Source organism: Talaromyces atroroseus (genome assembly GCF_001907595.1).
Source record: "Talaromyces atroroseus strain IBT 11181 chromosome Unknown scaffold_5, whole genome shotgun sequence".
Taxonomy (NCBI): domain Eukaryota; kingdom Fungi; phylum Ascomycota; class Eurotiomycetes; order Eurotiales; family Trichocomaceae; genus Talaromyces; species Talaromyces atroroseus.
Window position 1 is genome coordinate 179,853 of NW_017971437.1, and position 11,251 is coordinate 191,103.

The window sequence follows — 11,251 nt, forward strand, 5'->3', positions numbered from 1 at the left end:
TGGACTAGCGCCGGGATGGCTTGATGATCGACACCTAAGGTTGCGCACAGAGTACAGTATCGCGTATTGATACTGTACTCTCCATCAACCGATACTCTGCTGAACGGGGAGTATATACCTGAGAATATTCCAACTCGTAGTGTGTCAACGCCAGCCTGTTCATCGGCAACTATACACGCTCACCGAGCTAGGCAGGGATCCATGCATAGAGCTCACGGAGATGAAAGACGGGGAATGTCACCTCTGATTAAGCTGCGTTCGGATTGATCTGCATTTCCCCATTCACTATGACTGACAGGTACGGAGTATGTACTCCAGACGTGCACCCCGGATGGAGTGGACTACGATGTGCGTATTAACTTACCAAACACGGAGAGAGAAGGCGAAAAAGAAAAGAAAAGAAATAAGTTACTGTGTATGTAGATCATGTAGTACCGATGACTAATGCCGCATGGCGAAAATTATGCCCATCTTCGGCCCCGATGTTTATGCCGCCGTCGTACGAACGTCTCCAGTACCACGACTTCCTTTGTGTGACAGTCATGGTATCAGTGAGGTACCTCGATTGAAAGTCACGGGCCATCCCTCACGCCCGCAAGGGACCTTTGAAGTACTAATAAGGAATTAGACTTCCGACAGGAATGAAGCGTTTATTATGTGCGACGTACGGAGATAATGGTGAATGGCAGCCACGCGGTCAGAGCGCTGATCAGCCTGGCAGGATCATCAGCAAGGGATCAAGGGATAGAAGGATTGACATGGCCATCGTGGAGTGGCCACGATATGATTGTCGCATCTTATCTCGCCGTACAAATGATTTGATAGCTCGGCTATTAATCTCGCTGGAACAAATATTTGATATCTCGGCTAATATTCTCTCTCTACACAATGATTGATTTTGACAACCATGGATCTCGGCTAATACTATGTCCTGCAGTCATACCTAGGTACAGGTCCTGTCCTGTGAATAGGAGAGTGGCTGCCACATAGTTTACGTCTCGACACCAAAAAAGGGGTGGGTGTTCGGACGACTCAAGCAAATGAAACAGTTCAATGCGCTCATACCTCCCCAGCACTGTGCAGAAAAATCTGCCTGATCAAGGGGTGCTCTTGTCAGTTAGCTATTGGGCTTGTTCGAGGAGAAGCTCAAAGGCCCAGGTCTCCGTGGCTTGACTCTGTGCATGGACTGTGAAAATGCAAGGGGTGTATGCCAAATGAAGCTTTCATATACACCCAGGCCCAGGGGTCCAGGCACATCTAGATGCCCGCGATATACCCTCTACAGAGGTTGTGACTTGTCGGTGTGTACCAATAATGTGAGCATATGCTAGGCTACCTAAGTTCCCTTGGTTTTGATATTGAACGAGAGGATTACTTGCATTAAGCTGCCAGCAATACTAACATAATGCTTGACCATTGATAAGACGATTTGAAACTCGAATATAGAATATTGTCTTCTATTGCCACTTTCGACTCATCTGAGCAGAAATGAGGCTATTTAATTATTAGGACTATCAACCGAGGGGGAACATGATCCTGCCAGCTCCAAAAGACTGAAGAATGCCACGTGTATCAAATCCACACAGTCCTATGATTTGATACTGGCAAACTCCTGGGAAGCATCTCTTAGCACCGCTTCTACATACCGTCTTCGCGCATTGTCTTGCCCTCGATACATGATCCACTGTCTTCGATACTCCCTCCTAGCGTACTCCAAACGCTCTTCCTCTGCGTGACCTGGTGCAATACCTCCGCGAGCCTCCCATACAGGCGGACTTAGCCGACAGCGGTCCCGTTCATACCGAACCGAGATGCAGCGATTGTCCTGGGAAAACACAACATTTGGCAAATACCTGGGCTCGTACTCTGCCACAATGACGTTGTATTTTATCCCATGAAAATAGGGGAACAGACTCGAGGTGAACGCCTCTCCGCGCATCATATTCCATGTAACAACATCTGTTGACTTCATGACTGAAGACACATTGGCAGTGTGCAATGCTTTCAACCAGGGAAACTCGTCACTCTCAGTTGCGCCGTACAGGAAATCAATATTGTCGTCATTTTCACCCGTACATTCATCACTATACTCAATACCAGAGAACTCTTGCTCGGAACATACGTCTCTTTGCTCTTCTTCTTGTTGTTGTTGGGGATAAATGCACATGGCATCATGCAAATCATCCCATGTGAAGAACTTTTCGAACCAGCGGTCAACACCCCGTTTGGACTTCATGATCTCGTTTGGGAACACCTCGCAATCCGCGCAGCCATCTGGACAGTACATTCCTAAGCCTTCTCTGTCTCGGACGGTGAGCTCGGGCGCTTGATGATTTGGGTCTGTCATGTATGGATATGGTCCCTGGGGGATGTCGTAGTGATAGCCCTCTACTTTTTTGGTGTAGAAGGTGAAGGCGGTAAGCATGGCTTCAGATAGAGGCAGATAGGATTTGACTGACTGAGTACTATGACCTGCAGTAGTGTCGCATTCAGAGCCAGAGGTGTATCCTGATTTGTTGGATGACTGTTCTTGATCTGAGGCACATTTGTTGTCTTGGTACTCGCTGTCCACAGTCGGGGTCTCCTTAATAGTTCTCTCGGCTCTCTCTGGGTTATATTCAGTCGGAATTGGACCATCCATTGACGTATCAGGACAGCCTTCGTCTTGTAATCCTGCAGGCATGAACTTTGACTTGTATTTGGGAGTGGATTTCACAGGTTCTAAGGTTGGCTGCTTTGCTCCAAGCCAACTATCGTCGTCATACTCGTTAGTCACAAAAGAGACATCACTGCATTTGATATATGTATCTTCCGCCTCATTCACTGCTTCGGTTGATTGATCCTCATTCTTAATGTCAGTCTCGACATCAGCCTCAACGCGGGATGAAACGTTATAATGAACTTTTCCCAGAGGAATCGGCTTTGTCTCAACGAGAATGTTAACATTTTCAGGGTCTCTGATATCCTTCAAGCATATTATGGCTTTCAAAATGAGGCTGCTAGCCAAAAGAATAGCTTTTGGATGCGCAAAAAGACCACGCCAAGTGATGCCCGCCACAGATAGGATTTGGTTGCGTAGCCAAGGACATGTTCTCTTCTTCGGGGTTGCATCTGGGTTCTGTTAAACTGACTTTCCCAGCATGAAAATCGATTGACTACTTACCTGGTGCAAACCTCATCCGGAAGAGGTACAGGAGACTCGTCATTCTGAACAGAGAGATGTGACCTCAGACACGCAGTTTATATAGAGCCGGAGGTGTAAGCCTCCTTGATATGAGATTGGTGGCTGGAGTTGCGTTGGACTATAACGAGGTATATAGAAGACATAATCGAGAGAAAAGAAGGGGGTATGGAAGAGGAAACATAAAGGCGTTTATATCTCGCAAGAACGGGTTGAAGTCAATATAGTTCATTATTTCCCAAATTTGGTTCTTTAGGTCCTGTCATTCAGACACCAAGGTGCTGCACAATCCTATTCGCAATGCCAGCAACTGGATATTGTTTCATGTTGAGCTAGATCATTGGCAATTGGTCTAAAATCTTTAGCTGAAACAATCAGCTTGTTCGATGATCACATCAGAATCTTGTTTGCATCATGCAGAAAGAACCAGAGACAATGAAGAGCATTAACCCTTTTTCTGCACAGTCGTTCATGGCAGTCCTCAAATCTTTATCGTGTCGTTGTTTGTTCCTTCCCGAGAAGGGGCGCAATACAAATCTTGAAACCTGCCCGCTCTTTGTCCCTAGCTGCCTTGATTGAACAAGCACTGTTACAGTAGATTTCTTCTCCGACCAAAGAAAAATGTTGTATCAACATGCCCCAGTCGAGAGGTCGGATTAGGGCTAGCTCCTCCGCTCCGCTCGGAATCACGCCATAGATGCATTCCTTGGCAAGATCGTCCGCGGGCATACTTTAATTTATTTTTTTTTTCTTTCTCTTTTCTACTACAAGCGATACCCATTGGTCTTTTGTTGCTATTCACTCTTTTTTTCTTTTTTTTTTTTTTTTTTTTCAATCTTTATCTGTCTACATACGCATCTCTCCGCCCTGCTAGAAAACTGCAATTGCAGACTCAACCTCAAAGAAATGGCGACGTATGTCTCTGCCCCTCCCTGCTGTTCCCCGCATTATACGCATATGCACGATACTACAACCTCAGAAACCAATACTTCTCAGCCATAAGAAACTCTGATACAGCAAGTTAACTAACTATTTACAACCCAGTAACATCACATACCACGCCGCTGCGCTGACGCGCTCCGAGCGCTCCTCCCTCCGCAACCAACAAGGCCTCACAATCTGGCTTACCGGCCTCTCAGCGTCAGGCAAATCCACCATCGCAGTCGAACTCGAGCACCAACTGCTCCGCTCGCGCGGCGTCCACGCCTACCGACTAGACGGCGACAACATCCGCTTCGGCCTCAACAAGGACCTTGGATTCAGCGAGAAAGACCGCAACGAAAACATCCGACGCATCGCCGAAGTCGCAAAGCTGTTTGCTGACAGTGCCTCTATCGCCGTGACCTCGTTCATCTCCCCCTACCGTGCTGACAGGGATACCGCCCGCAAGTTGCATGAAGTGCCTACGCCTGGCGAAGAGACTGGCTTGCCCTTCATCGAGGTCTATGTGGACGTCCCCGTTGAGGTTGCCGAGCAGAGAGATCCAAAGGGTTTGTATAAGAAGGCTAGGGAGGGTGTGATCAAAGAATTCACCGGTATTAGTGCGCCTTACGAGGCCCCCATCAACCCAGAGGTTCATATTAAGAATAATGAAGTGTCTGTTGAGGAGGCTGTTGCTCAGATCATTGCATACCTTGACACGAAGGGATACCTGCCGCCAAAGATTGGTAATTAACATGACGACCTGTCAATTTACAATATTTCTGTAAAATTTTACTCTTCATGTGCATAATTAAAAATGACGAATTCAATGAATAACTTGGTCGGCGACCTCGTTTTGACTGACTGTAGTGGATATGCAAACTAGTCTAGAAAGTAGATATACGTACGTATACATGAATACCAATTGTGCGATTCCTGAGATTTCGATTCAATGCGGCATATACAAACTGGCGATATATGTGTGATTATTCAAACTCAAACTCATAATACACATATGGTGTATAATCCGCTCCACCTCCTTCGCCGGCCACTTGCATTTCATTGGGGTCGTCCTTCTTGACGCGGCCCTTCTTGTCGCGGCCGAACGCATTGCCCGCGAGATAATTGTACTTGTCGTCCAAGTTTCTCTTCGCTCTCTCGGCGCCTTTTGCCGATGCCTATGTATATTTGACCGTCAAATACTACCCTTTAAGAAAAGACAAAGAAAAGGGGGGGTGGCGTGGGGAGGTGTAAGAGAAGAAAACGTACCCGAACAATAGCCGAGACAAAATCCAGAGGTAGACCATATCGAAGTACAGTCTCAACAAACACTCTCAAAACCAGCACATGGATCCAAACCATAACTGCTTCGCTCCAGCTGGTCCGGCCAAGTCGAAGTGTTTCGCCCCATAGCTTGCGCTCGTTGCCATTAACTCGTTCAACCTCCTTTGCCTCTGCTTCACGGCCACCCTCTGTATATTTGAAATCGCGCGGTATCCACTTATTCTCCCTGGCTTTATGGGCAAACTCTTGGCTGTGTTTCTTGAACGTCGTCACGGCATACAGACTAAACTCGTCGTCGGAGGCCACCAGGCTTGCAGACCGCGGCACCACCATCGGAGCTATCGTTTCATATATATTCACAAATTCTTTCACTTGCTGAGATGGGACCGCGATGAGGTGTGTTTCTAGATATTCTGAATCTTGGACAAGTAGTTTTGGATCGACAATGGAGGCAAGAGACCTTGAGGCCAGGTTACCACTAATAGAAAAAAAAAAAAATAAGATGTTAGCGAGAAGACGGCCCATTGACTTGATTTTGTTTGTGCATACGTTTGTTTGCGCTGTAACGTTGCCAAAGTGTTTTTGGTCTGATTATACTGGGAATATTTGTTCCGGATATCGCTATCAATGCTAGCAGCTTCCTATACATAATTTGCGGCTTTTGTCAGCTGCAATTCTTTTCCAATCACCTCCTGAATCAGACCAAAAGACACTCACTTTCTTCAGCAGGTCAATCAATTCACCAATCGACCTGTCGGCACGATACTTGACCTTGTTCCACTGAAACGTACGCAGGTACTGGTCGACGGGTTCTGGAATAGGGATCAGCGATTTATACCGCCTGTTAGCATGGCTGGATATTACGCACTATCGTTCACCGTCTTCATTCTCTGAATCTGCTCCTCGTCGTTTTCGAGGACACCCTTCAGCGCATCGCCCACCTTCCCCACGACCGCCTGGCAGACACCCTCCAGCTTGGCCAACTCCTCCGCCTGCTGCACCAAAGCATCCAAGGTGCCAATCTTGAATTCGGGGATGGGGAAGGACGAGACCGAGCCGTCGACATTGACAGTGGAGGAAATGGCTTCGAGTGCATCGTCGCGGTGATGCGAGGGCACGATCGAGGTGGGGAGCGAGAGCAGCTGGTACACGGTATTCTTCGACATCTTGGCGATCCGTCAAATTAAAAAAGAAGAACCTGCTACCACGCTCGTAGGAAGCGGGCGCCAGGAAAGACGATTTCGGCGGGCGCTTGGAGGCTGAGATTGAGGTTGAAGTGAGAGCTCTGGGAAGCTTGGGGGACTTTGGGAGTTGCGATTGGCGTCTCCGTCCTCCGCCATCACGCGGGCTCCACCCGCAGCCGCGCCATGCCCATATATTCCATCTATATTCTACATATTTTAACATAGTTATACTGCCATGCATATTGTACGTTAGGTGAACCCCATCTATTAACTCGGTAAATAATGGACTGCTATTGCAGTCAGGGTTTACGGCAAAAAGCCATTAGAATGTCTACTTATAGAAAGACAAGAGAAGAATATATATGCAAGCCAAGCGACCAAATCCACACCTCCTCCAACGCCATGCGAAATCTCATTATGTCGATGCTTTAAAAAGGCTGGGCAGTTTCTACAATGTCGTTAGCACGATCCAAAGCACACTCTGGCCAGACGAGGAAGAAGGGACTTACCGATGCATATCTCGGCTCAATAAACAAGCCCTCTGCCTCAACCAGCACAACGGGCTCCTCGTCGCCTTCGGGCAGCGTCTCCAGGCGCCCCTTGACCCATACCTTGCGGCCCTCATGCTTGATAGTTTCGGCTCGCAAGACAATGTATCTGTCGGCAATCGCGGGCTTTTTGTAGTCGATGCTGAGCTTTGCGGTCACGGCGACACCACTCGGCAAGACGGGGAGGCAACAGCGTGCCAATCCCTCGTCTAGCATGGTGGCCAACATGCCTCCATGCACTATACCTCGATGGCCGCACACCTCCTGGCCTAGGTATGTGATGGCTACTAAATCCTTCCCGGACTTCTCGTAGAACACGTATGGAGGGACGACCATGCGATTGGGCCCCAGCAGCGTACCTGCAATAAGATGTCGACCGCGGAACTCTTGAGGGAATTTCAAATGCGGGCGGGTCTCCGTGTAATTGGGTAGACTGCGCATCTTCTGTGCTAACGGATGTGTCCTAATATGGTCCTCGATCCTCTGCGAGGCTTCGTCGGGTGGCTGGAAGACCTCGAGAGTCTCCGCATCGGTGGGTATGGTGTCGGGCGTTACTGTGCTGGCAATCCCAATGGGCACAGCCGAGGCTCCAATAACGAATGCAAATGTGGCGAGAGAGGTGAATCCAATGGCACGGCGCAACCTGGATCGGGGTTGGGGAATTTCGGCGCGAGGAACATCGGCCGCTGCTTCTGCTTGGGTGAATATGCCCGCGTTAATTCTCCATTCGTTGAATGTAAATGGTGTTAAAAAAGCCCAACCCACTGACCTGTTGCGTAACATCTCGCACGAAAGACTTGTCTTCCACGATCTCGCAGGGTGTTCTGGAGAAGCGGCGGTTTTGTTGACGTTGACAGGGCCACCCGCCCAGCAGCTCTGGAGAAAAGCATGCAGAAAGGAGAAAAGAAAAGAAACCCACCAACCTATGGCCCAGTCTTTCGAATAACGAACGTACAAGATTTTGCAATAAATTGCTAAGCAGGAGGCGATCAAAGAAAGGAATGGCTGCTTTATGCTTTTTATATATTCTCAGGCCACGCCGAGGTCCACCCGTTCGGGACTAGTCGGTTTTTTTTTTTCTCTTCTTTACTTTTGATTCTCCGAGTCCGAGCAGCTTCACAGAGCACCTATACACGTGGTAGGATAGGTATCACGCCAGAGGAGGGAGAAGAATATGCGCGTTCAGCACTATTTAGTATGTATGTAGCACATATAATAACAGCATTTCTATCCCAGCCAAGATAGATGACAAACAGACGTATGTAGTACCATCCAGCTCTCCGAATGTATGTATATGGCTGGTCTTTTTCTCAGATACACCACCTTCTTATACCTAAGTCACTCGTCCAGCCTTATGGAAGCCTCTTTTACAAGACTAATGGCCTTGTCTGCCGCCTCTTCAAAACTGTCAAACGCATGCAAAGAGAGACCACTATCGGCAATCTGCAGGTAACGTCAGTCAGACTCTTTTCTTTCGTTCATCTATCTGTTGAAAGGTCTTTGGCACCGACCATCTTTTGGCCCTTTTCCTCATTGGTGCCTCGTAGTCGCACAACAACGGGTACTTTCATGTCCAATTCTTGGAATGCCTCAATGATGCCCTGTGCAATCATGTCGCACCTTGTCAAGCCACCAAAGATATTGACAAAGATTGTTTTCACGCGAGGATCGGCACACAAAATGCTGAAACAGTTCCGGACTGTCAATGATGTGGCTTTACCGCCAGTGTCGAGAAAATTGGCTGGTTTGCCGCCTTTGAGGATCAAAGCGTCCACGGTGTTCATGGCAAGCCCGGCGCCATTAACTATCCAATATGAGGCTACTAGTTGCAAATGCGAGGTTTATTTCAGAGCTACTTACCTAAAGTACCGATACTTCCTTCGCCATCGAGCCTAATTACGATAAAATGGAGATATCAGTTCAATAGTCCACCAGTACTGAAAGTTGGGGAACCTCATACTTTACGTAAACTATGCCACTTTCTTCTGCTTTGACTTCTTCAGAAACCTCCGCCTTGAGATCACGAAGTTTGTGTACTCTCTCCTGTCGACCGGAGCTCCTGTAAGCAGCGTCATCAAATCCAAATTTCGCCTCGTGCGCCACTACCCCCCGCTGTTTAGAAAAGGAAGCCCGCGTCTCCAAGGCAAACGCTTCATTAGTCGTGAATATTGTGTAGAGCTTGCGAATGTAATCTCCTAAGGCATCTTGGTAAATCGCCTCGCGCTTAAGAAAAGATAAGATTTGACTTTGAATAGCATTGTTTGCATTTTGTGAGAATTCGGGGTCGATGTAATTGAATGGAACTCTCAGTGATGGTTCGGAAGATTCGGTGGCCGAGGAGACAGTAATGCATGGTGAACGTGATGTTCGGTCAATGGTAATTGATAGGTAGAAGTCTTCTGGTGAGGAAGTTCTCGTTTCTGCTTGAATATTCAATCCTTCAAGCATAATAAACGCCTGGTGCTGCTTGATGTGGAGAAAACGATGTAGTGTTGGTTTGGTTTCGAGTGTTTTGATTCTTCTGAACGTATGGAATCCTCTTCGCTGACTGACTAGTTTTGCGTGTGTCTGTTTCTTGAATCAGTATTCGTGGCGGAACAGATTTCGTATCTGCTCACTCACAGAGACATTCGAAAGACGTCCCGTCTTCTCCAAAAGGGTCCTCATTCCCGAACCCAGCTTCTCTGGATGACTCGCAAGAGTCGCTCCAGCCTTCTGAAGCGCCTCATACTTGGCTTTGGCACTAGGTTCTCCAGGTGCAACCCATGCCCCAGCATGTCCCATAACTCTGCCCGCAGGTGCCTCCAAACCTCCCACTAAAGCCATGATCGGTCTTATGTAAATAGTCAGATATGTAGAAGTAAAAATGATGAAATTCAACATACTTAGGGTTCGTCGTCCTCTTGCAGTAATCTTTGATCCAGTCTGCAGCATCCATTTCAGCGGTACCTCCAATTTCTCCAATGACAATAATACCGTCGGTGTCGGCATCGTTCTCAAAGACGTTAAGTGCGTCAACAAATGTAGTTCCAGCCAGAACATCCCCTCCCATGCTAATGCACAAACTTTGACCCAGGCCAGCTCTAGTTGTCGACGCCACAGTCTCGTAACTCAGAGTTCCAGATTTGGCAACAATTCCTATCCTGCCGGGGGAGAAACATGGTAGGGGCTGAAATCCTATTCGGCATTTTCCGACTGCTGATATTATACCTGGACAGTTTGCTCCCACCAGTCTCGTCTTGGACTGTGTCCGGAGCATGGAGTGGATCTAAATATGCAGGTTTTTCTTTCTCAGACCAAGATTCAGGCTTGTCTATTGAACGAGTATTCACATACCCGTAGCATGTCATGGACTGGAACATGTTCTGCAACAGCGACAACAAGTGGAATTTCGGCCTCTATTGCCTCCTCAATTGCCTTTGCAGTTTGGTCTCCTGGTACATAAATGGCAGACGCATCCGGATTGGACTTTTCTTTTGCCTATCAATTCCCGTAAGTAATTATGCAAGCCCCATAAAGTCGAATAAGCAACGACTTACTACTCTCACCGAAGGGAAAATCGGTAGCCCAAGATGCTCACCTTCCACCCCCGGCTTGACACCACCGACAATCTTGGTTCCCCATTTAATTGACTCTTGGGCATTTGCAGTTGCCTTCAGGTATATATCAGCTTGGTTTTAGCAACAAGCAGTGACATAGAGTCTTCCTACCTGGCGGCCTAGGAGCTGGGGTGTCAGTGCTGAGAAGGTCATTCAGGGCAGCAAGAAACTCGAAAACAGACCGGTAAACCCTTGGTAAAGAACCTTGGTGTGTTCGCCAATCTTCAAATTTGGCAGAGTATCAGCATAGCTAAGCACCTTTGACAATGTTGAGAATCTGTGGAAATGTGATGTTTGTCGGCGGGCTCTTAGAAGCTGGGAAGCAACATGTGGAAATGTTGTGGTGCGCATTCTGTTTGGGGGGCATGCAGCTGTTCGATTTATGGGTATCAAAGATACTCCGTACACTACCAAAGACAAAGCGAAAAAGATAAGAAAGAAAGCAACGGTATGCCTGTCCTAGGAAAGAATCTGAACTGAATAGGCTATATGCTCAATGAATGAACAGGTAAGAACTAACTCCATGCCTGAAGT

At 47.7% G+C, this 11,251-nt stretch overlaps 4 protein-coding genes across 4 annotated transcripts; 1 reads left to right on the forward strand and 3 right to left on the reverse strand.

The window, feature by feature from the left end:
* Positions 1-1,588: 1,588 nt before the first annotated feature.
* Positions 1,589-3,206, reverse strand: UA08_04519 (hypothetical protein; the record flags this gene model as incomplete). Its single annotated transcript, XM_020267329.1, has 2 exons — positions 1,589-3,111; positions 3,164-3,206. 2 exons carry the CDS (start codon positions 3,204-3,206, stop codon positions 1,589-1,591), a joined length of 1,566 nt encoding a protein of 521 aa, XP_020119908.1.
* An 881-nt stretch (positions 3,207-4,087) lies between these two features.
* Positions 4,088-4,856, forward strand: UA08_04520 (Adenylyl-sulfate kinase; the record flags this gene model as incomplete). Its single annotated transcript, XM_020267330.1, has 2 exons — positions 4,088-4,095; positions 4,226-4,856. The coding sequence occupies 2 exons, from the start codon at positions 4,088-4,090 to the stop codon at positions 4,854-4,856; spliced, it is 639 nt and encodes a 212-aa protein (XP_020119907.1).
* A 232-nt stretch (positions 4,857-5,088) lies between these two features.
* Positions 5,089-7,901, reverse strand: UA08_04521 (hypothetical protein; the record flags this gene model as incomplete). The annotated part of the gene is made up of 7 exons (XM_020267331.1): positions 5,089-5,280; positions 5,372-5,864; positions 5,936-6,027; positions 6,104-6,198; positions 6,255-6,528; positions 6,592-6,777; positions 7,080-7,901. 7 exons carry the CDS (start codon positions 7,899-7,901, stop codon positions 5,089-5,091), a joined length of 2,154 nt encoding a protein of 717 aa, XP_020119914.1.
* Positions 7,902-8,456: 555 nt separating this feature from the next.
* On the reverse strand, positions 8,457-11,068 carry UA08_04522 (hypothetical protein; the record flags this gene model as incomplete). The annotated part of the gene is made up of 10 exons (XM_020267332.1): positions 8,457-8,561; positions 8,630-8,922; positions 8,979-9,010; positions 9,079-9,686; positions 9,741-9,951; positions 10,004-10,386; positions 10,455-10,598; positions 10,658-10,771; positions 10,829-10,857; positions 10,900-11,068. The coding sequence occupies 10 exons, from the start codon at positions 11,066-11,068 to the stop codon at positions 8,457-8,459; spliced, it is 2,088 nt and encodes a 695-aa protein (XP_020119913.1).
* Between the last annotated feature and the right edge of the window lie 183 nt (positions 11,069-11,251).